Source organism: Canis lupus, chromosome 6, assembly GCF_003254725.2.
Source record: "Canis lupus dingo isolate Sandy chromosome 6, ASM325472v2, whole genome shotgun sequence".
Classification (NCBI taxonomy): domain Eukaryota; kingdom Metazoa; phylum Chordata; class Mammalia; order Carnivora; family Canidae; genus Canis; species Canis lupus.
The window spans coordinates 36,757,369-36,785,244 of NC_064248.1; the positions used below are offsets into that span (position 1 = coordinate 36,757,369).

The 27,876-nt window shown below is 53.4% G+C and overlaps 1 protein-coding gene across 12 annotated transcripts; it reads left to right on the forward strand.

Moving 5' to 3' along the window:
• On the forward strand, positions 1-27,786 carry CDIP1 (cell death inducing p53 target 1). Of its 12 annotated transcripts, none has more exons than XM_049110958.1 (7): positions 1-735; positions 8,396-8,602; positions 24,314-24,388; positions 24,832-24,933; positions 25,072-25,227; positions 26,037-26,310; positions 26,420-27,786. In XM_049110958.1, the coding sequence occupies exons 4-7, from the start codon at positions 24,849-24,851 to the stop codon at positions 26,529-26,531; spliced, it is 627 nt and encodes a 208-aa protein (XP_048966915.1). In that variant the 5' UTR covers positions 1-735; positions 8,396-8,602; positions 24,314-24,388; positions 24,832-24,848; the 3' UTR covers positions 26,532-27,786. The 12 variants fall into 12 exon arrangements, with proteins under 12 accessions (XP_048966915.1, XP_025272459.1, XP_025272460.1 ...); XM_025416674.3 differs by lacking the exon at positions 8,396-8,602 and having other exon boundaries at positions 26,420-26,556; positions 27,479-27,786; XM_025416675.3 differs by lacking the exon at positions 8,396-8,602 and having other exon boundaries at positions 26,420-26,556; positions 27,482-27,786.
• Positions 27,787-27,876: the final 90 nt, after the last annotated feature.

Consider the following 27,876-nt stretch of genomic DNA (forward strand, 5'->3'; position numbering starts at 1 on the left):
CCTGTTCGGTAACATTGAACTCAAGGCCGACAGCACTATGGCTCACAACCAGAACAAGTCATCTAACACAGGTGTCTTCTCCTGAAGACACGTCACAGCCTCCCCGTGCTTAGGGACGCTGGACAGTGCCTGGCGCCACGCTTGGGTACTATTTCAAACAAAATCACCAACAAAACCCCCCAAAATGTAAAAACCGTGGCAGCACACATGCACAAGACACTTGTTCACAGTATGAGAGCTAAGACAAGAAGGCACAGGGAAGCCTTATCTGACTTCAGCTCGAACCCTCCGCACCTGGCAACGCAAGCCCTTCCCGTCGTGCGCAAGCCCACAAAACGCACGGCGCCTAAGCTCACTAAGTATTGGTTGAATAAAGGGAGGAATGGAGATGCGCCTGGCTCGGACGGATGCCTTGGGCCTGAGAGGGCGGGAGGAGGCGCCATCTAGGTCCCTCCCCTAGCTTCAGGCCACCGCAGGCCACTCTTTCGCTGGACAAAACCTCCCCAGACCCTCCCACGTGTCCTGCCTTCGCCGAAGCGCCTCCGCTCCCCGTGACGTCACCAAGGACCGTCACGTGTCGCTGGAAGCCCCGCCCCGACGCTGACCTAATGGCTCCGCCCCTCGCCCTGACGCCCTACTCCAAAGCCTACCCGCCTCCTTCTGACAGACGCGAGACGGCGAGCTGCGGAGGCGACTGTTCCTGCTGCTGCGGCCGCCGCGGGTGCCGCGGGGACGGTGAGTCGCCTCGGCCACTGGAGACAGCTTCCGGCGGAGCCCCCCTCCCTCGCCCCTCCCCGGGCCCGCCGGGAGCAGGGCTGGACGCGCGCGGCCCTCGCGGGGAGGGGGATGACCTCGGTCCGCTGAGCCCCCAGCCCCCGCCTGCGGCGCCTGCGCGGTGCATGTCGGGCACTGTGGTCTCCCCGACCCGCGGAGTGCTCCTGAGGCGCGCGGACGGACTACATCTCCCAGAGGCCTTTGGGCGGGCGGGGGGCGGTGTGCGCGCAAAGCCCCGCGGGGCTGAGGGTCTCCTCCTCCCGGCGCCCGGACCCAGGCCTGTCTTGGCGTCCGTTCGGCCTCGGGCGCCTGGCCTCCCGAGGTAAAGGCCCCCGTCGGCGGCTCAGCGCACCCGTCGCCTCCTCCCCTGGCACTGATGCGATCCAGAGCGGCCCTCGGGGTTTTGACGTCGCCTGTCGCCGGGTTGGCCGCCCCCCCCCCACCCCCCGCGGGGCTGCGGTCACAGTTCGGCCAGGCTCGGGCGGGCGCCAGGGTCGGTGCCTTGGGGCTGCCGGCGCGCTCCTCGGGGTCCCACTGTCACCCTCCCACACCCCCTGTCGGGAGAGGTGGGGAACTAGCATCTCCCGCTTTCCGCCGCGCTGTTTCCTAGAGGAATGGGGGTCGGGAGGAGGGTCCCTGGGACAGAGGAGCCCCCGCTGAGCTCCTCGGTGACCTTGGCAGGCCCGAGGGGCCGCGCGCGTCTGCCTCCCCCGCCCGTCCCCGATCGCCGGGGCTGGCAGGGAGGCAGTGACCTGGCCTGGCTTCGGGGCCAGCTTCGTGTCGTCGAGGACCTTGGTGTCGTTGAACCCACGTCGTCGTCGAGCCTGGCTTAGGGCACTTGTTCGTGGGCGTGCGTTTCTGTTTTCCTCTAAATGTACCCAGGAGGCTTCTCAACAGGTGTCAGGTAAGGAGCTAGCGGCTCTCAGTGTCTCCAGTGTGGGTCTCGGATCCTCTGCCTTAGAATCACCAGGGCCTTTGTTAAGAGACCTGATTCCTGGGCTGCTCCCCCCCACCCCCCGCGGGTTCTGATTCAGCACTTATGGGTTGTGGCCAGGACTGTGTTTAATAAGCTCCCCGGATAATTCTCAGTCACATTTGGAGTTGAGTGCCTTTATCCTAAAGTGAAGAGGATGGAGGTCTTAGAGCATAGCATTTATACTATTTTGTGTGTAAAGCGGGACCTGCTGCTGGGCAGGCAGTACGTAGGCAGTGTGACCCCTCTCCTTGGCACTTTGTTACTTACCTCCCAGCCGACTTAAAAGTTGGTGGGGAGAGCAGTGCCAGCTCTGCCTCGCCCACAGCCCCACATTTAAAAGTTGAGGAAACTGTATGTTGAATGCAATTAGACCACCACCTAGAATGTGCAGCTTTTAACTGTATTTTGTCTCTTATCTAATCATCAGTAGTTCATTTTGTTTATGTGTATCAGTAAGTGTGGACATCCAACTGTTTCCTTCCCAAATAATTACACATATAATTAAGTAGAGTCCTAGAATTTTTGCTTATTGATTTTTCACCAGTAGAAGCCCTGGGTATTAAAGAGTTCTCTCTGTCTCCCGTCCCTGAGGAGCTGGAGGAGTTTGGAGGTTTTTCCATAGGATGGGCCTTTGGAACCAGGAAAGAGGTTTACATATGTTCTTAACAAAGAAACAGTAGGCCATGGCTCTAAAATCACTAAGAGCAGAAACATGGAATGTGTGATGTACAGTAATGCTGCAGGGAACAAAAATGTTTTGAGGGGCTGCTAATGAAATGTATCCCGGTAGTCAGATTAGGCCAGCAGATCACGTTGACAATAAATGATACAAATCGTCAGCCCGCGGACTCTATGACTGCTCTTTACAGTTTGCCTGGTTTGAACCTGCTAGTTTGGTGTGGTTTCCCAAACCCCAGGGGAACAGGGCTGTGTAGCCCAGCTGACAAGCTTTGAGTCTCTGGGGCTGAGGAGCTGTTATGTAGGCACAAATACCAATCCCTAATCCTGTTCAGTTGTCTGAGATCCTGTAGAAATTCATCTCCAGCTTCAGCAACACTGTTCAAAGGTCATGCACATCCTTTTATTCATGGAGGACACAGGGAAATGTGGTAGAGTCTCTGTCCTTGCGTGAAGGAAGGCTGTCATGCTGGTGAGAAGACAGGGTGCAGGGGTTACTCTGCATGCAGGCGTTGCTCTGCAAATAATGTTGTCCCCTGATGGGGAGGAGAACCAGGCTCGCAGGGGTGGCACAACTACACAAAGGGATTTGGAAATGGAGTGTACAGAATGGGAATCTGCCAGTTTTTAGAACCCCACAGAGGGCTTCCAGCTCCTCATCTCTGCAGTCAGGACTCTCAGACACGTCTCCCCAGGAGGTGGTAGAGGCTGCTTTGCAACTTAGTGTTGCAGAGGAGAGGGGGCGCTTGGCTTGGGTCTGTGGCAAAGCCTCTCCCCGCTGAGAGGGCAGCCCACCCAGGGAGATGCAGGTCTGGTTGCCATAGAGCCTGCTGACCAAGCATCTCTCCTGCTCCTGAGTTACCAAGTTCTGATGATGAAGTTGGGGTCCCAGGACCAGTACTGTCTAGACCCGGCAGAGCAGGCTGGAGGCACTTCTGTTGCTTCCAAACTGTGTGACGAGCCGTTTGCCCTCCCAGAGCCTCACTTGCTGCAACTATGATAAGTGAAAAGCAACACCCAAGTGAGACGAAGACCTGTATCCACTTGTGCTGGAAGATTAGGGTTCCCTCATGTTAGGTGAAGTAAAACCACACAGGGTAAGGAAGTCCAGTGACACACTGATTGTCTCCATAAAAGCAGTTGTGAGAAGTTTGGTAATATCAGATCAGTTTTCCAGAAAACGTTTCCCATCATCTTATTGATGCTCCTGATCTGTGGGTGCTGTGAGCCCCTTCATGGTCTGGCCACTGGGTGGTTCTTACCACAAGGAGTTGTCATGAAGTCCAGTAAAAACTGTGCGTGTGCTGGGTACATAATGTGTTCAATATGTTAATTCAGTCTGAATTCACATCTATTCCAGTGTCTGTGTTTTTTCTTGGAGGAGAAACCGAGGCCAGGGCAGGCAGAGAAGGCTGGAAGGGTGTCCTGGGGTGGAGTTTGAGAATTCTACGTCTTTATTACTTTGGTAGGAAGTGAAACTTGTTGCAGTTATAATCAACATTAAAAGCAGCAGTTTTACAAGCTGGGGAAGCAGCGAGGAAGGCAGTTGTGTTTGCAGGGAGTGTTCTTCTAAGTGCCCCAGGCCCATCTGGTAGGGCCCTCACCTGTGCTCCGCCCTCGCAGGTCCGACAGCAGCCAGGAGGCCACACAGGCATCATCTCAAGGCTGTTAGTAAGTAAATTAGCAACGACGGCCAGATGCTGGCACAGCAGGGCTGAAGGGAGTGAGGCTGAGGAAAATGTGGCTGTGCCGCCCCATCGTGGAAAGTACTCCCCACAGTTGACTGTGACTCATGAAAGGGGGTCTTCTGTCTGGATTTTTGGCCATAAACTAGGCACTTTTCATCAGGAAGCCAGGGACTCCATCTCTGCTAAGGCGGTCTTCTGCCCCAGCGGACGTGAGTGGTGGGTATTTGGGCTGGAAATAGCATGGGAAGCCTAGTTAGGCTAACCCCAACCCTCCCTTATTCGATGCATCTGTGCCAGGGGCTGAGCAGGGCCTGCAGGGACACCAGTGGGGAAGCCCCCGTTGTTTTCTAGGTGGGAGGTGAGTGAAGTGAGGACGGAGTCACGGGGAAGGTTCAGGTTTGCTGGAAGAGCAGGGGTTGGAGGGTGAGGGTGTACGTGTGTGGAGGTTGAGGAAAGGTCTGTGGAAGGTCCCTTGGTAGGAGTGGGGTTTGGTTGGTTTGGAGAAGAGCGGATTGCAGTCTGGGTGGCTGCAGTAGAGTGTAGTAGAGATGTGGAACATGGGGCCAAGTCTAGACTTTGGCCTTTAAAGCTTGAGCAGTAGATGAGAGAGTGGATCTGAGACCTTTTTGAACCATGGCTTTGGCAGGACTTGCTAATAAGTCAAGGTTTAAGGGCTAGAAAAAGTCTGGAACACCTCTCAGACATCCATCTTGGTGGCCGGGGTAGTACTGTTAACAGCACCGAGCCTTTGGGGAGGGGGAAGAGCTCCTGCCCAGAGTACCAGCCAGGCTGCATTACTTACCCACCCAGTCAGCCAATATTTGAAGTGCTGCTTGGGGCCGTGGAGACACTGGCCCCAAACCCTGTCCCAGCCCTCCGGGAGCTGCTGATCTGGCCTGGGGAGGCTGGGCCCTTGACCACAGTGTTCTGTTTCCCCTCTGTTGTCCCAGGCCAGGAATCCCTGCCCTCCTTCCTGCAGGGCCCACCTGCTACCTGAAGCCTGCCCAGGGCCCTGACCCACAGATGCCCCTCTCTCACCTGCAGTGCCTGCGGTCATGGGTTCTCATTTGGATTTTGCCGAGTATCTTTTATAAATGCTTCTTAAATGTGAGCTGGCTTCCTAGCTGGATCTACAGTTCCCTGAAGGCAGGGGCCGCAAGGTGAGTGACCTCCATACAGAGGCCCATGAAATTTTTTTTTTAATTTTTAAAAATTTTTAAATTTATTTATGATAGTCACAGAGAGAGACAGAGAGAGAGAGAGGCAGAGACATAGGCAGAGGGAGAAGCAGGCTCCATGCACCGGGAGCCCGATGTGGGATTCGATCCTGGGTCTCCAGGATCGTACCCTGGGCCAAAGGCAGGCGCCAAACCGCTGCGCCATCCAGGGATCCCGAGGGCCATGAAATTTTAACTGAATTAAGGAGTCAAGAATCTGAAGCCTTTTTAAACAGATAGTCACTTGAAAATAAACAAAGTTGGATGGTGAAGGATCTGCAGGATAAAACTGGCTTTTCCTAGGCCTGGAAAAACTCTGTACTGCTCTAGGCAAGGTGACCCCTGTGACCACTTCTTAGCCCTTGGACTTTAGGGCTTTCTCTACTGCCTGAGCCTCGGGCCTGTGATTCTGTCCCTGTGTAGCCACGCTCAGGCCATATGTATCTCTGCGTGCGTTTACCTGCTTTGTCTGGAGAGCACATGGTCCACACTTTGGTCCAGTCAGACCGGCCAGAAGGAAAGCATGCACGCCGGAGGTGGGGGCTGAGAACTGAGGGTCCCCCAGGTCTAGCAGCCACCTACTGGCGTCAGGACCTTGGGACCCACGTCAGTGCACCAGCCATAGTGCAGGAAGTGGCCAGCAGGGGGACAATGGACAGCCTAATTTCCCATGCCCTCCATCTCACTCGGAGTAAAGTGGACATCTGTTAGTGGCCCGAGGACCTGATCCACCTCCCCTCAAGGGCCAGCCCCTCTTCCTTAGCGCCCCCTGCTCCATGGCACCCCAGCCCCCAGCCCCCAGGGTTGTGTAGGCACACTCCAGGCCCCTGCACCCTACTCTCTCTGCCTGGTCCTTCTTTCCAGCGCTGCGAACGTGGCCTGTTCCATCTTGGCCGGAATGCTTCCCACTCTGAGAAACCCTTCCTGTTTGGAATCGCATCCCTGCAACACTGCCTTCCCCACTCATGTTTCCTCCACAGCGTGCGTCAGCATCTGGCGGACTACACACAGACCTGTTCCGTGTTTGCACCCCAGCTCCCCACAGATGTAAGCTCCACAAGATAGTGGTCTTTCCTGTCTTCAGGGCCTAGGTAGCACTGGCTCAGCGGGTACTGGGTCCATGTTGGGTAAAGACGTACGGTGCCTGCCTTTCAGCCGTCCTGTCTCCTGGGGTCTGGGAGTGTAGTGTACGCGTGCCCCGGCGCTCCCTGGGGTGCAGGCGAATATGGAGTTGAATTCCCAAGTGAACATGCAATGGGTAGCTTCTAAAGTCAGCTGGCAGAGCAGACACTCAGGGGCCAGCTGCCTGGAAGTCCTTGAGTTGCCTGTGGGCTCAGAGGTGTGCGGAACTGGGCCCACTGGGCCCCTGAGGAGAGCATGCGTGCTCCTGGGTCCTGTTCCCTCCCTCGAGCCCTTCCCTCACCAAGGGAAGGGGGCCTGGTTGGCTCATGTCACTTGCTTCTCTTTTTTTGTTCTGGGAGCAGTGAAATCCATGAAAACTCACACAGTGGAATTCCCGCTGTTGGGAGTGTGAGATCCCGCTTGAGCATAGTTTGGAGAATGTATGAGAAAAGAGACCGGGCTGAGACCTGAGACCGGTGCGTCTGATGGTGTGGGGCATGAGTCAGGACTCCTCCCTGCGCCTCTGGGCCCCGCTCGCAGTCAGTGCAGCCGGCGGGGGGGGGGGGGGGAGGGGGGGGGCGCTGCTGGTCTTGCCCTCCACTGTCCCCAGCACGGCACCTTGTCTCTGGTGGGTGTTTAGTAAAAGAAGGGTCATGAATGTCACTTGAGACTTTGGACTTTGTGATTTCTAATGACGTTTCTGCCTGGAAGGTGATCTCCAGATGTATGAATCATAGAGAAGTCACACATGGCCATAAATAAGACGACCCCAGATAGAACATGAACTCCTCTTTTCCCACAGAGAAGATCCAAAATAGTTCTTCTGTCCCAGCTGGCATGAGTAAACTCTCTGGGTCAGAGGTCCTTTTAGAGTGATAGGAATTTAGTTAAATTTCCATATCCTATTTTGTGTAGTATAATGTAAAATACTGATTAGATTTGTTCCTCACATGCCCCACAGCACTTCTGTTCGCACTCGTCCCTTTCTCCACTGTGGACATGTTGTCGTCGTGGACCCCGGCCCCACTTGCTCGCCTTGTCTAAGTGCCCCTGGCCACAGGGACGATTCCACTGCAGAGCATAGCCCTGGACTGTTCTCTCGTCTCAGGATTTTTCCATTGGTCCTGCAACATAGCTTCTTACCGTGTGTTCTTTTTTTCTTCTTCTTCTTTTTTTTTTTTTTTTTAAGACATTTGTTTATTTATGAGAGACGCAGGCAGAGGGAAAAGCAGGCTCCACGCAGGAGGCTGATGTGGGACTCGATCCAGGCATTCCGGGATCACACCCTGGGCCGAAGGCAGACGCTCAACTGCTGAGCCACCCAGGCATCCCCCATGTGCTCTTTAGAAGGTTGTGTGGCAGCATCCAACCACTGCCTTGGTCTCCAGGAATAATTCCTAATCTGTGACATGTCTGCTGATTTTTGGCTTTTTTCTTTTGACTGATGCCATCTAGGTGACTTCTAAATGGCCTGGCACGGGTGAGGTTGCTGTATCCTGTTCTCCACCCAGCTGTTCTTGTTTAAAATAACTGAGAGAATGCTCTGTAACATGAAGAGTTTAAATGATGTACAGATACTTCCCCACTGCTTGGGTGCGGGTACCTGGACAAGACCTGGCTACCGGCTAAGCTCCCCTCCTGAGCCATCGGCAACACTACAGGGTTTGTGTCTGAAATAAGATTCTTCCAGCTGGGTGGCCAGGACTATAGTGGCCACATGGCTGTGTTGCACGTAGGGCCTCGTGCTTTCATCTGGGTCAGAATGGTATGTCTTGATCTCAGATAACTAACTGAGTCAAATGGAGTCAAGCCAAAGACTGCTTTGTGTCAGGCAGAGGTAAGGATTTTTTCTTTTCAGGGCTTCATTTTGATTGCCTAAATGATGGTTTTTTAGACTCCTCATGCTTCTTTTTTTTTTAATTTTTATTTATTTATGATAGTCACACAGAGAGAGAGAGAGGCAGAGACACAGGCAGAGGGAGAAGCAGGCTCCATACACCGGGAGCCCGACGTGGGATTTGATCCCGGGTCTCCAGGATCGCGCCCTGGGCCAAAGGCAGGCGCCAAACCACTGTGCCACCCAGGGATCCCACTCATCATGCTTCTGAAATGAGTTGGCCTTTGAGTTACCAAGCGCTGTCTGCCCGGCAGGTGCAGATGACTTGTTTCTTTACTAGTGAGTGCAGCTGTATGTATTTTACTCCCTGTGCTGCTCATTCTCTTCCTGTCTGTACTTCCTCCTCCTGTGTCCAGCTCCTGAGGCCCTCCTACCTGGGAGGCAGCTCCCCCTGAAGGCAGAGGGTGTGTGTGGAGGCCTGTGCCACACCCCCAGCACACACACACACACACACACACACACACACACAGCCCCCGCCCGCGGCACAGCTCTATAGCCTGGTCGTCCCTGTTTCATGTGTGTCTGCTGGGCTTTTCTTACCTGCCCTCCTCTACCAAGTGACCTCATGCTGGCTCTCCAGGCAGGGTCTCCAAGGCCAGAACTACCTTGGATGGCCTTTATGTTCCAGCTTTTTACTGGAGTGCTGTGAGTTAAACCTGGTTTAGAGAACGGACTCCTGCTACCCGACTCATAGACCAATGTAAAGACTGTAACACCACTTTAGGAGGGAAGGCTGGCAAATAGCCAGTCCTTGGGTTTGCTTCTTGGACTGTTGCTTTTCTCCTAGACAAAGCGAGATTATAGTCAGAGGCACCTTTCTGGACCAAGGAGGAATACACTTAAATTTAACCCAATTATAATGAGCCATTTTGGGGAAAGAGCCAATCAAAGGAGCTGCCCATCCTAGAAAATCTAGAAACTACACAAACAGCTTCTGTTTGTGTGTAAACAAATGACCCAAAATCTTAACACCCATAGAAAACAATTAACATTTGGTGTGTTATACATATGTGAACATATACTTTTAAAGTAGAATCCTAGGCAGCTTGGGTGACTCAGCAGTTTAGTGCCGCCTTCAGCGCAGGCTATGATCCTGGAGACCTGGGATCGAGTCCCATGTCGGGCTCCCTGCATAGAGCCTGCTTCTCCCTCTGCCTGCGTCTCTGCCTCTCTCTCTCTCTGTCTCTCATGAATAAATAAAATCTTTTTTAAAAAAGTAAAATACGTAAGTGTAAACATACTGGTTTTACAATGCAGTATCAAGATCGTTTTTCTACCTACAATAATGGGTCTATACCATTTAGGGGGGCAAATACAGGTACATTATATAGGTAAACCAGATGGGTAACCAGTGTCTTTCGTGGGACGTAAGGCATCGGTACATACAAACTTTGCCTGTAAATCTTTGCTCACATGTTCACTTACCTCTAGGACAAATGTTTTGAAATGGAATTAATGAGTCGAACAGAACGTTACAGATAGCAGAATTGTCCTCCAAAAGAAGTCGCACTAACCCACTCTGCTGCGGTCCTTGTGCTGGTGACACCTGGGGAGTCAGAGTGGTTTCCCCAGGTTTTGACAAGCATTCAGCCTGATGTAAATTGTTACTGTTGTCATTGTCACAGTTCCTAGAAATCTTACTTTCTAGTTTAGAACCATTCCCTGAGGCCTCTTCACCTTTTGATTTTGCTTCTGAGAGCAGTATATTTTCTCTTTAAAAATTGTACTTCCTTTTTCATGTTCTGCGTGCGGCTCCATAAATACAAGGGATACAACCAAGAATTTGTGTTTATTGAACACTGTGTGGCAGCTCTCTGCTGTGTGCTCCTCACACACAGCACCACTTAGGCCTCATGACGTTTCTGGAAAGCTGGGCAGCCAGATGGCTGGCGTGGGACTGAGCACCAGGGCACCTGCAGGTGAGGTTTGTGTCCTGTCAGCCTGAGCTGTGACCGGGGCGCAAGCCTCCCTCTTGGGGCCACGGCTTGGGCTGGTGCAGTAGCTTCTTGGAGCTGTGACACAGATGGGGGGGGGAGGGGAGGAGCGTGTGGGCCGGGTGGGATGAGAGAGGCAGATGGGAAAACCAGATCTGCTTTCTGCTCCTTTCTGTGTCTTAACTCTAGCTTGTTTTGAAGTATTTGGAATTCCCACGGCATCAGATAAGCCCGTGTTCACGTGTAAAAATAAACAGTTCATAGCCAGCAGTGATGCTATCTGAGGGAGGGATTGTCTCTCCGTCCTGCCTCCATCAGTAAGAACAATGGAAAATGGACTGCGGGCAGGATTTCCCAGGCCCCTGGGGCGAGAACTTGGCAGCCCAAGGGGCTGCTCAGCGAACCGGAACCCATGGAGGCACCAGCACAGGCTGCAGGAAGCCAAGTCAGTGGGCTTTTCAGTTACCGACCACTTGTTGACATACCTGCAGCCTAACCAGCACCGTCTGTTGGTAACGATACTTGTATTCCTTCTTTTTTTTTTTTTTTTTTAATTTATGATAGTCACACAGAGAGAGAGAGAGAGGCAGAGACACAGGTAGAGGGAGAAGCAGGCTTCATGCACCGGGAGCCCGACGTGGGATTCGATCCCGGGTCTCCAGGATCACGCCCTGGGCTAAAGGCAGGCGCTAAACCGCTGCGCCACCCAAGGATCCCTGTATTCCTTCTTAATTAATTTGGAAATTTACCAGTCACAAGTAATTCCTGGCTATAGTGCATTTGAGAATTGCTAGAAAATTAGCACTTCTTTTTTTTTAATATTTTTTAAAATTTTTGTTTATTTATGATAGTCACAGAGAGAGAGAGAGAGAGGCAGAGACATAGGCAGAGGGAGAAGCAGGCTCCATGCACCGGGAGCCCGATGTGGGATTCGATTCCGGGTCTCCAGGATCGCGCCCTGGGCCAAAGGCAGGCGCCAAACCGCTGCGCCACCCAGGGATCCCCGAAAATTAGCACTTCTATTTCTCTTTGATTATTGGAATTAGGTCTGGCTGTATTTACTAGGAAACCCAAAGTAACCAACTGAAACAAATTTGTTTCTTTCTCACATAGAAGATATGGGAGGTGGTCCCTTCAGTCCTGGCGTGGTGTCTGTGATCTTCCAGGGTCTGGGCACCTTCCGCTGTCCTTAGTATGGCTTCCATGCCCAAGGTCACCTTGTGGTCAAGCACGGCTGCGGGAGCTGTCACACCTGTATTCCATGCAGTGGACAGGAGGGCAGGAGGACGAAGGGTCCATCTGGCCAGGGTAGCACCTTCCCATCAGTCCTTATGGTGCTGTGCTTATGACTCATTGGCCAGAGGTTAGTCGCATGGTCACAGGTGACTGCAAGAAGGACTGGGAGTGTCTTAGCCAAGACCCTGTAGCCCTGAATAAAAATGGAGTGTTGTGCTCCAGGTAGGGAAACTGAGGTTCAGAGAAATTTAGTAGCTCGCCCAGGTCATACAGTCTGTCATGGTGGGCAGGATGCCAGTGAACCCTGTGCTCTCAAAACTTTATTGCTGGCCAGGAAAGGAAGTTGACATCTTTGTTCCTGAAGACTGAGTGGTTGAGGGCGACGGGGGCTGGGGCGTGGGGGCAGCGCTCAGGAGAGTGGGCAGGGGAGAGAGGAGGCCTGGGGTGCTCCTGTGGAGGTGTTGTGGGCTTCCTGGCCTGTGATCCTCATTCCGCGTATTGGCCCAGGTCCCTGTGGGGGTCCACAGTCTGTGTGTTCTGGTGGAGCAGCCCCTGTGGCCAGGAGCCTCTGAAGCAGTCGGGCAGGGTGAGCATGGGCTCCAGGCGGTGACCTGGCCGCCCCCGCGAGTGCAGCCTCCTCCCCTCAGTCTGTGACTTATCACTGTCCAGCCACTCTTCCCATCCCCTCCTTTGCTGGTTTCATTAACTCCACCTCCTCCTGGCTGGCTTGGGGAGATATTCCCTGACCCCCAGATCATGTCCAATTTTTCTGTGCTTTCAAAGTTCCCCCTGCTTTTCTGCACACTATGGGTTACACTTTGTAGTTACGTTTGGCATTTTTGGTGCGATTATTTAATGCCTGTCTTCCCCTATTTGATTTTAGCTTCTGGAAGTCAGGAACTATGCTCTCATTTCCTGCGATGCTACACAACTACCCCTGTGAACAGATGGGGGAGTTATTCCCAGGAGAAGCCCCGCCCCACCCTCCAAGGGCCTATGTTAAGTGGCCACCACATGGACTGTTCTTAAACCCACAACTGGGGACTTTGGGAGAACAGGACAGTATGTGGTGTTGCCCAGGAGGTCAGTGGCCATCCCTGGCAAGTAAGTCCCCCAGTCAGCGACACCTCATGTTGCCTGGTCCTTACATGGCTTATGCACGTCTGCGTCTCAGTTCTCACACAGCCTCGAGGTGGGATATGGGTGATGCAGTTGCATGTGAGCCAGGCCTCCTGTGAAGGGGCTCAGCAACCCAAGTGGGTTGTCCTTCCCCTTTCCTCTGGGTGGCCTCAGGGGACCCGAGAGGATGTTTGGCTTTTATTCTGGGCCTCCAGCCCTTCCTGAGCAGCGGGTGCCTGTCTGGTGTTCAGCATGTGGGGGTCTGTAGGCAATGTAGAAAGCTGTTTTTCAGTTTCCCCAATAAATCCCAAAGTCCTGCTCCCGGCCAGATGCCTGGAACCTGGGGACTGAGAAGCCCCTCTGAGGCCAGCTGGCATCCTAGTGCTGTGGCTGCTGGGAAGGTGAGTTCCTCTGGAGAGAGGCAGTGAACAGGCCAGGCAGGCCAGCCTGGCTCCAAGAAAGGTGGTCTTGCAGTTGCTGCTGCCTGGCTGCCACCCTGCCACCAGGGTCCTGGGGTGACACCCGAAGCACCCTTGCCAGGGCCTTTACCAACCGTGAAGTTACCTGGGAGGAGAGATGGCCCTTAGGAGGATTGCTAGCATCTCTTCAGGAGTCCCATGAAGCAGGTAGCCTCAAAGTGGCTATGTCAGATGAACTCTGCTGGGCTGGACCATTCAGGTGGGATGTGATTCCACGCCCCCCAGACTCTGTGGGGAACACACACCAGGACCCCCATGAAGCTGCCGTGGCAGAGGCCTTGGTGCCGGTTTTGTTTTCCTTCCCGTTGGAAGTTGTTCATAATAAATGGTGATATCAGCAGGTGCCGTTTGTCCCGTGTGCTTGTATGTCGGGTCTGGAGCTGATGCTCTGGGTATTTTGCACACACTGTTTATTTTAAACCTTGCCCCCTTACCCCCACGGAGGTCGGCATGATTACCTCTGGTTACAAACTAAGGGACTCTGAGGCTCAGCGAGGTCACACAGCTACAAAGCGGTGAGCTGGCTCACAGCTGGGCTGATGCTTCCTTTCAAGGCAGGGCCGGGCTGCAGTCACAGCGCTCAGAGGCTCAGCCGGACCGTCCACCCTGGTCTCGGAGGCAGTGGAGCCCCTCGTGGCCTGCGGGACCTGTGTAGCACAGTGGGGCCGGAAGGTGATGGGTGCAGTCTCCTGGAGGCCTCGGAGGGCTCAGGGTCAGGACTCTAGGGCAGGGCTCAGATGCTGTTACAGTGCCCTTCTCCCCAAGTGGGCCTCCACATCTGTGGTGCAGAAGTGGCGAGGAGTCTGACTTAAGGCAGCCGCAGCAGCTTGGGCTTGTCGCTGCTCATTGCACCCACAGGTCTTATTTAAGAAAAAGCAGTAAAAGTGACTTACGGTATTAAATCATCTTGACCCTCAAGTGCACATCTCTCTGCTATTCTGTGTGATGAAATGTGACACATACATTGCACACACGGAGTAGGACAGGTGCCTCCAGGAAAGCACGTGCATGGTTGGTTGAATTGTGAGCTGAACTAGCTTTCTTGTGGAGCTCCAGATTTACTTGGACAACAGACACAAACTGTGTTATTCATGGTTGGGGCATTAGTGGACATTCTCTTGAAAATGGATAGTGAGCCCACCTCTTCGAGGAAAACAGCTGACTTTTGTAAACAGTGATAAATTTGTTAATCTGTGGCCGATGATAAAATTTGAACTTTGAAGTGAAAGTTAGAATTTTGGAAAACTTGTATCTGCCACTTCGAGCTTGACAGCTTCCTGATAAAGACTTTTCTGATGAGATTGGTGGTAATACTGGCCATGTGACTTGAGTGGGGGGAACATTATATAATAAGACACACCAGCACTGTTACATCTTCATAATCGGGGCTTATAAACCGTGAACCGATGTTCAGATGCCCCATACGTGCTGTTAGAAACTGTGCGTGTGTAAAAGAGCCATTCCATATGCCATGTAGACCAATGAATTGTAGCAGATAGTAGGAAGAACTCATTAAAGATGCAGATTCCATATGACAGCTAACCTTTGAGACACTACCGCTGTCAGGTTTGGATGTGGTGTATAGGAATGTCCACAGTTACGGACCTGAAAAGACTCTTCAGATGCCCCTCCCATTTCCAGCTGCTTATCTTTGGGAAGCTCAGTTTTCTTCACGTATTTCAACCAAAACAAGGTAGCAGAGCAGATTGGGCGGAGGAGCAGACAGGAGAATCCAGCAGACTTCCCCGGAGTCAGAAATGAAAGAGTTGCAGAAATGGGAAACAATGGCAGCTGTCTCATTATTACATTGTTTTGGAAGTTATTTTAACTATTTATGCTGACATGTTGAGTTTATGGATTTTTTTTTTATTTTTTTTAATTTTTATTTATTTATGATAGTCACAGAGAGAGAGAGAGAGGCAGAGACACAGGCAGAGGGAGAAGCAGGCTCCATGCACCGGGAGCCCGACGTGGGATTCGATCCCGGGTCTCCAGGATCACGCCCTGGGCCAAAGGCAGGAGCCAAACCGCTGCGCCACCCAGGGATCCCGAGTTTATGGATGTTTTTTAATGAATTAATAAATACTTTTTAGGGGATCCCTGGGTGGCGCAGCGGTTTAGCGCCTGCCTTTGGCCCAGGGCGCGATCCTGGAGACCCGGGATCGAATCCCACGTCGGGCTCCCGGTGCATGGAGCCTGCTTCTCCCTCTGCCTGTGTCTCTGCCTCTCTCTCTCTCTCTGTGACTATCATAAATAAAATAAAAAAAATTAAAAAAAAAATACTTTTTAAAAGTCCTCATTTTTAATTTCTAATATGGTAAATATTGATAGATATAACCCACAAAAACAAAACCTTTGTAGACTCCTCCATAATCGAGTGTAAGGGAGTCCCGACACCCAGAACACTGGGGAACTGCTGCTCTAGCAGGTCCTGGGAGGGCTGATGACAGAAAGTCCTCCTTCTAGGCACTGCCCTCCGTGCCTCCGTCTGGCCTTCCTCCAGAAGCGGGTGTTGGTGCGTGGCCCTGGCAGGTCCTCTGGGGCAGCAGAGACGCTCGGGGCAGGGTGGGTACCCCTTGGTGGTGTGCAGGACCGTTCAGACTGCAGAATTGGGTTTGCAGCTCTGGCTGCAGCCGGGGAGGAGCGTATCCCGCTGGCCTGGGGCCAGGCCTTCCCAGCTCCCATGGGCAACCCGCCTGGGCCGCCTTAGGCCGCTGCCAGTTGGCCGAGCTTTGGATCAACAGCAGCTCCCAGCAATGAATGATGAATAGTTGGGAGCCGAGCAGAACACCAGAGACATTTCCCAGGGCCCCGAAGTCTTTGCTTTTAACTCTTCTCTGGGATGTGGGAGACCCAGAGGAGAGCTGCTTAGATCAGCACGCTGGCAGTGGAGACCCCACGCCTCTCCTGTCACAGGGATCAAAGCTGCCCATCACTGCTCCCTTCTAAAATTGTATTCTTTTTTTTTTTTTTTTAAGATTTTATTTATTCATGAGAGATAGACAGAGAGGCAGAGACACAGGCAGAGGGAGAAGCAGGCTCCATGCAGGGAGCCCGACGTGGGACTCAATCCCGGGTCTCCAGGATCAGGCCCTGGGCCTGAAGGCGGCGCTAAACCACTGAGCTACCCGGGCTGCCCCTAAAATTGTGTTCTTTTCAAAATTTTGGTTCTGCAAATAATGTGCAGATACCTTTTTGTTTAAAATATGTGTATGTGTAATGACAGCTTCACCTCTCTTGACTGTTGGCTGCCAAGCTTCAACCCCAGAGATGACTGTCTTGGTCTGGGTGTTTCTTCCCCATCTCTTTCCTTTTTAAGCACACAGGGAAATATCCACACCTGGGTGGGTTTTGCTTTTAGGGGGATGTAATAATTCACACGCCATACAATTCACCCTTTGAAAGTGCATAGTTCAGTGGCTTTAGTATGCTTGAAGAGCTGTGCCACTGTCTCATTCCAGAGCCTTGTCATCCCCCCAACGGACATGTGTTTTGACCCTAAGTGCTCTGCTTCCCTGCACAGTGAGTCTGCCAGGGTGCTGGGCACATGTCATTGTCACTGCTCTGCATGTAGCATAGCCAGGAGTCAGGGGTTCCAGTGCCAGGTCCCAGGAAGAGTGAGGCTGAGGAAGGGTCAGTGACTCACTCAAGGCTACCAGCTTCAAGGCCAGGGCTAACTCTGGAGCACCACAGTCTCCACATATGCCCTGTTTTCCCATTAACTGGTGACTGACCTGGGGCAAATTTTTGTCCCTCTGTGAATGGGAGAAGGGGATGGGTTCCTGCCTTCCTGATTGCACATTGGAACACTTGTGTGCCCTGTCCTTAGAGCTGTCACTGTCCTCAGTAGCTGCTTAGAGTATTGTGCTGGGTGCAGACAGGGCCTGGGATTGGTGGGATGGGTGTAGGGGTGGGGGTCAATAAGGCAGTTTTGCTTGGCTTCATGGTCCCAAACCCTAAAACCATAGCAGGCCCCTCATGATGTCACTTCTTCCTCACAGTTGGGGAAACTCACCTGGTCCCACCAGCTCAGAGAAGCAAAGGCTGCTCTGTGGGTGTGAAGCCTGATTATTTTCTGTGACATGGCTGAGGGTGGAACCGGGTTTCCAATATTGGGGTGCAGAGCAGACGTTTCCATTCTGCAGTGGGCCTGCCCTGAGTGCCAGGCAGGGCCAGGCTCTAGGGGCTGCTGGTCCAGCAGGTGGCACTCAGAATGCCACTGGACTGGGCAGCCCGGGTGGCCCAGCAGTTTGGTACTGCCTTCAGCCCAGGGCATGATCCTGGAGCCCCGGTATCAAGTCCCGCGTTGGGCTCCTTGCAGGGAGCCTGCTTCTCCCTCTGCCTCTGTCTCTGCTTCTTTCTCTCTCTGTCTCTCATGAATAAATAAAATCTTAAAAAAAAAAAAAAAGATTCTTGTCACCTCTTAAAAGAAAATTCCACTGGACTAAGGAGAGGAGCTGTGGGCCACTTTGCAGAAAAGGGCCTGGCCCTGTGTCTGGGACAACTGTGTCCTGCCCCCAGAGGCCCCCAGCACCTGCTGTCCTTGGGAAAGTGAGATGAGGTCACAGGGAGTCCATAGACGTGGAGACGGGTTTTGTCGCATTTTAGGGTGACTTGAATAATTCCATTCTACATAAAACCACACCGTGTTGGTCATGGGCACAGGGGCCGGATTAGGCCTCACGTGGCCCCATTGTCTCTCCCAGTGGCCTGCCCTTGCCTCTCTCTTGCCAGAGACCACTCAGGACCGTCTCTCCAGGGCATATCACCTCCTGTCCCTTGGGGCTCTCCTGAGTCTGTCCTTAGCTCCCCAGGGCCTTGCTGTTCCCTGTGGCAGGCTCTGGCCCTTTCCATTCTGAGGATTTTCTGGCTCATGTCAAGGAACAGGCCTGTGCTGTGAATTCTAGAGAAAAGCTGCAGGCACAGGATATATATTGGAGTCTGTGGCAGCTTCTCAAGAGTCTTGAACCTTCTCTCAGCCACCTGGCCCACGCTGCCTCCCTGCCTTGGCAACGGTCAGGACTGTTGCTTGTAGGTCAGTGTCATCCTGAAAATGCACTGAAGGGACATTGATATCTCTCAATTTGATCCTTGAGGCTCCTGTGACCAGGTGCCATCCAGTAACCTAACCTCCGCTCTTCACACATTTCCAGATACTGCTTAGTTTCTTTCTTAAAAAATATTTTATTTAGGGACACCTGGGTGGCTCAGCAGTTGGGTATCTGCCTTTGACTCAGGGCATGATCCCAGAGTCCAGGATTGAGTCCTGTGTCAGGCTCCTGTGGAGAGTCTGCTTCCCCCTCTGCCTGTGTCTCTGCCTCTCTGATGAATAAATAAATAAAATCTTTAAAAAATATATTTATTTATTTGAGAGAGAGCGCACAAGCAGAGGGGACGGGGAGAAGGAGAAACAGGTTCCTCACTGAGGAGGGAGCCTGATGTGGGGCTAGATCCCAGGACCCTGGGACCATGACCTGAGCTGAAGGCAGGTGCTTAACCGTCTGAGCCGCCCAGGCGCCCGATACTGCTTAGTTTCAATGCAGACTTCCAGCCTCTGGAAAGCAGCTGTCTCCCAAAGGCCAGTGGCTTCTAATGTAGGAGCTGTTGGGACTGGGGCAGTGGCATATCACTTTTATCCAGGACTAAGTGGGAAATTCCGCAGCATCCCTACACTGCTGGAAAACAGGAATTTAAGGCTCAGAGAAATCTTTGAAAACACCTAAAATGCTGATTGTGAGGCCACGTGCCCCTGGGTGTGATGTGAGCTGCGTTAGTAGGGCTGCCCCGTAGGGCTGAGGACAGTTTGCATCCAGAGCAAGCACCCTGGGGGTGTCAGGATGAGTAGTTCTCTAGGTCTGCTCAGTACCATCTCGGGGACTTCTGCAGTCCTGAGGTGTGTGTGTGGGGGTGGGGAGGCGGGGAGTCTCTGGCCTGTGTGCCTGCACTGTTACACCACGACATGAGAATCTCATCTAAGAATTCTCTTTCTCGGGGCACCTGGGTGGCTCAGTGTTAGTTGAGCGTCTGCCTTCAGCTCAGGTCATGATCCTGGGGTCCTGGGATCCAGCCCCACGTCGTTGGCTCCCTGCTCAGCGGGGGAGCCTGCTTCTCCTTCTGCCTCTGTATTCTCTCTCTCTCTCTCTCTCTCAAATAAAATCTTTAAAAAAGATTTTTTTCCTTCCTTCTTGTGTAATGTGCTATGGCTCAGAGAGAGCACCTCTGCTCCTGTGTGGAGTGGGGCTCACGCCCGGGCGTCCTGGGAGCCCCGTGTCTGCGCTCACACTGCATGCTGCTGGCTCAGCACCTTGCTGGCCGGCCAGCTGCTGAGTGGTGCGCTGCATCTCTGGTTCAGAGAACCAGGCCTGCCCACACCTTTTCATCCACAGAATCCAGAGGGCGCAACGGGATGTACAGTGTAAAGGCCTCTGGGCCCCAGGGCAGGCTGGTCAGTATGGTAAACTGGTGGGAGTTTTCAGGCTATGCGCTGTTTCTTCACAGATCATATCTAAGAGGCGGAACGGGAGGCCGAGAGGCCTGTGTTGGGTTTCTGGGGCTGCACGCGGACTTCACCTAGTTCCCAGAACTGCGGGCCCCTTTTTCTGTGGGGAGCTGCATCCCTCGGAGGCTTGGGGCTTGCAGCCCTTCCCGTAGCTTCTATCAGCGATGCTCCAGCCAGCGCGACCGCAGTGTTGCCAGGGGGCAATCTCAGATTCCACGGTTGCATTTGTAGTGTCATTTGAGTGGGATGCATTTTTATTGGAAAACTGTTTTGTTTTCTGGGTGGCTCAGCGGTTTAGTGCCGCCTTCAGCCCAGGGCCTGATCCTGGAGTCCCAGGCTGCTTCTCCCTCTGCCTGTGTCTCTCATGAATAAATAAAATCTTTTTAAAAAATAGGAAAACTGCTTTGTTTTTGGACATGTGATCCTTTTTTTTTTTTTTTTTAAGATTTTATTTATTTATCCATGAGAGACACAGGCAGAGGGAGAAGCAGGCTCCTCGCATGGAGCCCGATGCGGGACTCAGTCCCGGATCCGGGCCGGGGATCACGACCTGAGCCAAAGGCAAACACCCAACTGCTGAGCCACCCAGGCGTTCCCATGTGATCTTTTTTTAAAGATTAAAGCATTCTTACAGTTTGTATCACACCTTAGACAATGTAGTTTTGTGGCAGGCACCAACATAAATATGAAACATTGTAGTTTTATATTTATTGGGAGGCACTGGGGGAGTTTGGAATTGAATCCCTGTAAAATTGCCAATGACAGCCCCAGTGGCTCAGTGGTTTATCGCCACCTTCAGCCCAGGGACTGATCCTGGAGTCCCAGGATCGAGTCCCATGTCAGGCGCCCTGCAGGGGGCCTGCTTCTCCCTCTGCCTGTGTCTCTCATGGATAAATAAATAAAATCTTAAAAAAAAAGAAGTTCCCAATCCATTCTTCAGAAACTCTCCTTCATACTGGTGGGTCCTGCCCCCAGTCTCTCCCACAGTCCCCGGCTCCAGAAGGCAGCTGGAGGATGGGCACGAGGTGGAGGGCAGGGGGAGACCGCCCGAGTTTGGGTGTGGAAGCAGGTGGTGGTATAGCCGAGGCTGAGCGGAAGCGGCCCCGTGGCAGGCAGCAGTGGGTAGAGGACGGCCCGGAGTTGGGTGGGTGCCAGGCTTGTCCTGTCATTATGATGCCAGAACTCCAGTGGAATCTGGATGTGATGGAAACAGTGGAACTAGATGTGATGTTGAAGAAACAGGCCATGCTTGCATCCTCAGAGGGTGGCGCTAGTGCTGTGTCCCCTCTGGACACAGAGGGGCCTGGAGGACCCCGGCTAGTTCGGCTCTCCTCGCCCCAGAAAATGCTTCAGTGACTCACCAAGCGCAGTGCACCTTTTGTGGCCAGATCCCTGGTGAGCTGGGACTACCAGACAGACAGTGGGGCCACCCCGGCGGCATCCCAGAGGCTTGTAGGGTGGGATCAGTGGCAGGTGCTGGCCCATGCATGTTCTAAGACTTCGGTGGGCTGCAGGACAAGCCTCTTGAGGAAAGCTGTCTCTTTCTGCCACCAGGAGGGCGCCTGGCGGGCTGCCCAGGATCTCCAGGCCCAGCACACACAGCCAGGCCTGCCTGGAAGGGGACTTTGTGTAATGTCCTTTAGAGGCTCTGTGTCCTTTAGAGGCTCTGTGGCTTCCCTTTCTTTCCCGTGCACTGTTTTTTTATTTTTTATTTTTTTTTAACATTTTATTTATTCATGAGAGACACAGAGAGGCAGAGACACAGGCAGAGGGAGAAGCAGGCTCCATGCAGGAAGCCCGACACGGGACTCGATCCTGGGACCCCAGGGTCACGCCCTGAGCCAAAGGCAAACGCCCAACCATTGAGCCACTCAGGTGTCCTGCCCGTGCACTATTTAAATTCACTGGCAGGCAGAGGTGGGTGGGAGTGTCACGTTGGAGTCCTAGACTCAGCTCTACCTTTTATGTGCCACATGACCTGGGTAAGTCCCATCTTTTCTTGGCTTCCAGGTCTTTGAAGGATATTATAAGTAGCAACTCAGAAGAGCAGGTCATAATATAGAAGCACTTGGGAAGTAGTTCCACTTCATGGTGGTCGAAGAAATAGGTAACCAAGTGTCATTTTAATGTTACAAATTAGTGATATCAATAGTATCCAAAGTTTGTACCAAGTAAATTGCGGTCATCCTCCCCAAAGGCACAAATGGCCATACATCTTTGACCTAATCTTTTCACTTCTGGCAATTTTAACCAAAGGAAATAATCCAAGAAAGGGAAAGAGCATTAGCCAGAGGTTTTCCCTGTTTGTTATGAAAGTAACAACAAGCATTCCAAATGCCTTAATAAGGGTGGTCAGGTAAACGGTGATGGGCCCATTTCAGGGAATATTAAAATTGATGGTCATATGGGGTCTTGCAAGATGGACAGAATATATAGGACAACACGTTAAAACTGTCACATAAAAATACAAAGGGCTGCACGCAGACTGGCAGGGACGTGCAAGGAGAGTGGCTGCATTAAGGTGGGGAGATTGGGCAACTTTGTTGTTTTTTAATGAGTTTTGACATATAATCCACCTACCATATGATTTTCCCATTTAAAGTATGCAATTCACTGGTTTTTAATATATTCACAGAATTATGCTACCATCATTACAGCCAGTTTTGGCTCATTTTCATCATCCCGAAAGGAAACCCTGTGTTTGTCCCTCTGTCCGCCCCGCCCCCCCCAAGCCCACACAACAACCTCGAGTACGCTGTCTCCGGCTTTGTTCTGGGCGCTGTGTAAGGACTCGCACGTAGGGAACCTTTCATGTTCGGTCTGTATCACTCACGGTCGTTTTTCCGGGTCTATCCAGGCTGCAGCAGGCTCGTTCCCAGTCGTGGCGGGGAACGTCTCCACTGCAGGCCTACATCTGCGGTTCATCCCTTTACCAGTGGCGGGACATCTCAGTTGTTGACGCTTCTGGACTATTATGAATGATGCTGCTGTGAACATTCACGGACAGGATCTTGTGTGGTTTTCAGTTGTTTTCAGTTCTTGTGGGTGCACAGGTAGGAGTGGAATGACTGGGTCCCATGGTAGCTGTGTGTGGCCCTCTCCTCTGCCTAATATGTGTTACTCACTAGCCATTCTAGTGGATGCCAAATGTACCTCATTGTGTTTTTCTTTTTTTTTAAGATTTTATTTATTCATGAGACAGACAGAGAGAGAGAGAGAGAGAGGCAGAGACACAGCAGAGGGAGAAGCAGGCTCCATGCAGGGAGCCCGATGCAGGACTCGATCCCGGGACTCCAGGATCACGCCCTGGGCTGAAGGCAGGCTCTCAACCACTGAGCCACGCAGGGATCCCATCATTGTGGTTTTGGTTTGCATTTCCTTTTGGTTAAATCTTTAGCTTCTTTTTATGTGCTTATTGGGCATTTGTTTTTATCTTTGGAGAAATGTGTATTCAGATCTTTTGATATTTTTTAATTCGGTTGTCTTTTTGTTAATGAGTTAAGAGTTCTTTATGTAGATATTTTAAATACAAGTCTTCCAGATCTATAAAAATTTTCTGTTCTGTGAGCCGTCTTTCCACTTACTTGATGGTGCCCCTTGAAGCCCAAGGTTTTAATTTTACTGACATCCAGTTTATGTTGCTTGGACTTGGTCTCTTGGGCCCTGCCACTGATCTGTGCTTTTTTTTTTTTTTTTTAAGATTTTATTTATTTGACAGAGTGCTCACAAGTAGGGGGAGCTGCAGGGAGAGGGAGAGGGAGAAGCAGGCCCCCCGCTGAGCAGGGAGGCCAAGGTGGGATTTAATCACCAGGACTCTGGGATCCTGACCTGAGCTGAAGGCAGATGCTCAACCTGTTGAGCCCCCAGGTGCCCCTGATCTGTGACATTTGTACTGACTCCAGGTTCCTTTTGCCCTGGTGGGGTTCTGAACTTCACGCTGGTGGGGCTCTCAGACAGAGCTAGTAGAGCTGCTATCACTGTGTGTTTCTCTGTAACGTTGAGAATTTTTTCTAGCTCATATTTTTTTAAAAGATTTATTTATTTATGTTACAGAGAGGCGGGGGCGGGGGGCGGCAAAGAGACAGGAGGAGGGAGAAGCAGGCTCCATGCAGGGAGCCCGACGTGGGACTTGATCCTGGGACTCCAGGATCGCACCCTAGGCCAAAGGCAGGCGCTAAACAACTGAGCCACCCAGGGATCACCTAATTCATATTATTTTTAAAAAAATAACCAAACTTTACTACAAAATGCTACTAATTTCTAACCTTTTATGCTGAATAGAGTAAGAGGAAGTGCCTTGCTATGGGAGACAGGATGCTGACCCAGAGCAGGAAGGGCCCCTGGTTTCCTCCATCTCCCCCAGGACCCAGTGGCAGGTGCTCAGGGAGCCTTGGGAGAGAGGTGAGGGAGGGGGTTCAGTCTGCATCTTCCTTCCCACCCCAGCTCCACAAAAACCAGGGCAGAGGCCCCATGTGCACAGCTGGCTGGGGAGAAGCCCGTTCTTTCTGCAGCCCGGGCAGGCTGTGAGGGCTGGTAGGAGCCTGGTGCAGACAGGACTCGCCCGTGGCCGTGAGAGGAGGGGGAGCTGAGGATTGCCACCGTGCTGGTGGGGGAACAGCCACACGGGGTAGGGAGTGTGGCTGTGGCTGTTGCCCTGCTGCTGAGCCTCTGCCTGTCGTTCTCCCCTGGAACAGCTCCCCAGAGCCCTGCGTGTCCACCTAGGCCGGCCGTGGAAGGAACCTCTCCCTTCTGAGCACCTGGGATTTGAGGTAAAGAGTCTCCCAGTCCCTCTCCCACAAGCAAGCTATGGTGCTCTGGCACGGAAGCGGCCAGCTGCCCTGGGGGGAGGGTCCGCCTCACCCACTTCTGTCCTCGCAGGGCACCCTTGCCTCCTGCCTTTGACATGGGAAGCGTGGGTGATAGTGGACGGTGGCGGCTCTAGGCCTGGTTATTCTCGGGGATGGTGGGACATCTCCAGGGCATAGATGGAGCCCACTCTGCTGAAGGAATCCATCCCTGTCCTCGACCCCCCTGCCCTGCCAGAGCGCAGAGACTGATGTGGAGGCGTAAAAGGCCACCTGAGCTGCTGCGAGGGCGGGGTGGTACACGTGCGGGAGGAGCCACAGGAGGCTGTGTGCGGGGAGGACACAGACCTGAGCCTGACCGGCACGCAGGGCTGGGAGCTTAGTTCATGTCCTGGCTTTCCTTCCAGGTCCAGAAGCCGCAAAGATGTCTAACGAGCCACCCCCTCCATATCCTGGAGGCCCCACAGCCCCCCTTCTGGAGGAGAAGAGCGGAGCCCCACCTACCCCAGGTAGGGTTCGGTGTTCCTGATGGTCCTGTCCCTTGTGGCTTGCCTGTCCAGCTCATAGAAGCCGGCACCTGGGGCAGCCCTCCCCCGGCCCTGCAGCCACTGCCCTCTGAGCTCCCTTTCCCGGCCTTCTCTGTCCAGGCCGCACCTCGCCAGCTGTGATGCAGCCCCCTCCGGGCATGTCCATGCCCCCCACAGACATCGGCCCCCCACCCTATGAGCCACCGGGTCACCCAATGCCTCAGCCCGGCTTCATCCCCCCCCATGTGAATGCAGATGGCACCTACATGTCTCCAGGTAAGTAGGAAGGGGGGCTCACGGGTCTGTCTGCCTAGCACCCAGCACATTCCCTGGGCTGCCATCCGGCCTTCACCGTGTGCTGGTGGTCTTCCTGCACAGGGTTCTTTCAGGGGTGGGGACTGACTGGGTGTGGACGGGGGACATGGGAGGGTGTCCTAGAGCCAAGCAGTGCTGTGCAGGCACCGTGAGCGAGCACATGAGCTGTGGGCCTTACTGGGAGGGGGGCTAGCTCCTGGGAAAGCCCCTCAGGCCCAGTGGCAGGTGCTGACTCGTGGCTGATCCCTGCCAGGATCCTGAGTCCATTGGTGGGGGGGCGCTGGGCTCCTGCTCACCCAGTTCTTCAGGACTTCTCAGGCCAGATAAAGGCCCAGGGCTCTCGCACAGGTGGCCCCACATGAAGTGGGCCAGTTCCTGGTATTTCAGTGCAGGATCTGGTGACACTGGTGGGTCCGAGAGCCCTGAGTGCACAAGGAGGGCTGGGCTGCCGAGAGGCAAGGCTGTCCATCCTGTGGTTGAGGTCCTTGTTGGAACACAGTGCCTGGTCCCCTGCGTATCAGAGGCAAGGAGCAAACATACCCAGCTGAGACCGAGGAGAGAGGCGGCCGCCTTCTCAGCTCTGCTGTGTCCCGCTGGGCCAAGTAGCTTCTCAGTCTTGGTCCTCACAGGGTGGGGAGCAGGAACGGCTGGGAGTATGTATATCATTACCTGGCCCAGGGCCTGCTCCCCTGGGGTTGGGGGGAGCCTCAGGCCTATGGGGCAAGTGGTAAGCCAGTAACCTGTCTTCACTGTCTTCTCTGATCTTCCAGGTTTCTACCCTCCTCCAGGCCCCCACCCACCCATGGGCTACTATCCACCAGGGCCCTACCCACCGGGGCCGTACCCTGGCCCTGGGGGCCATACTGCCACAGTCCTGGTTCCTTCGGGGGCTGCCACCACGGTGACAGTACTACAAGGAGAGATCTTTGAGGGCGCCCCTGTACAGACAGTGTGTCCCCACTGCCAGCAGGCCATCACCACCAAGATCTCCTATGAGATCGGGCTGATGAATTTTGTGCTGGGCTTCTTCTGCTGCTTCATGGGGTAGGTGGTACGGGTGCTTGGGGTGGGGCCGTGCCCACATGCCACGGAGCTGGGGTAGGCCTATGTGCCCCCAGTGCCCTCTCAGCCAATCTCTCTGTCTCCGATTCAGGTGTGACCTGGGCTGCTGCTTGATCCCTTGTCTCATCAACGACTTCAAGGATGTGACGCACACATGCCCCAGCTGCAAAGCCTACATCTACACGTACAAGCGCCTGTGCTAACGGAGCCAGGACTGGACTCCCTGCTGTCAGTCTGGCCCCCTGTGCTTTCGCTCCCCTTGCTCAGTGGCTCGCTTCCCTGCTCCCACTTGGGGGTGGAGGCAGTCCCACCAGTCCCCTGGAAGTCTTGTCCTCTTTGGCTTGCCCTTCCCTGAGCATCGGACTCTTCTGGCAAAAATTCTGTTGGATTTAAGGCCAAGGGTCAGCAGGTGGCAGGGGGATAGCACGGAGCCTGTGTGTTGCTGGTTTGCTTGATGTTTGTGATCAGGACGAGAAGCTGGGAAGGGTCTCCTCACTCCATTTCTGGACGGAGCATAGAATTGGTCCTAACTGTCCCTGGGACCAGAAGCAGCCAGAGCAGACCTGGGGCCTGCAGTGGGGCTGTACCTGTAGCCACAGTGATTTCTCATCTGCTGGGCCAAGAGTGGGAAAATGGACTGAAGCAGGACAGGGTCCTCAGGCCTGGCTTTATTTCTGGGGTGCTAGAGGTGGGTATGATGATTAGAAGGAATGACTCTGGCCCTCAGAACTCTAGAACTCTCAACACTCTATCCAAGGGCCTGGGAGTCCCCTGGGTAAGGTACAGCGATCAGCACACCTGCAGATCATGGGCTGGGTGCTGAGGCCCTGGCTCGCCAAGAAGGGACTTGCCTCTGGCACCCCCTGCCCAGCTCCCTTTCTGGCCTGCCCTCTACAAACCCCTGTCTTGGCTAGGGCCAGGAGGAGTGCCCAGGAGCCTAGCCCATCTGTCTGTACCATGTCCTTGCTGTGCGTCGGCAAGACCTTGCCCAGTGGCCGGTGTGTCCCAAATAGGACTGGAGAGGACAGAGAGAAGGGGCCTCCTTGCAAGCACACACAGATTTGTAGTGTGCTTTCCATGTATCCTCTTCCCAGCAAATGCTGGGCCCTTTGCCCTTGCTGACTTGCTGTCACTGTGCTTGTTTCAACAGCAGGTACTGCAGCAGGAGCAGCTGTCAGGCACTGGACTGGGACAGGCTGGGGACAAGGAAGGAGCAGCCACAAGTGGCGGACGTGCCTTGGTGGACATCTGCCCTGGGCCTGAGCCCACACTGTATTTCCTGAATGGTTTGTCTGTGAATTTGCTTATGTGGACCGCTGTATCCTGCTGCCACCCCTCTCCTGGTTTCGCACTGCCACTGCATGGCCTCCTGTCACTGTGAATCATGGCTGGTCTCAGTTTGTAGTTTCTCATTAAATTGGCCCTCTCACTCCCCTGCCCTGGGCCTCTTGCTCTCTTGCCTGGCTTCCTTCTTTGAGGGGAAAAAGGGAGGGGGGCTAGAAGTGGTCTAGGGGCTGAGGCTTGAGTCCTCAGGGTCTTCGTGCTTCT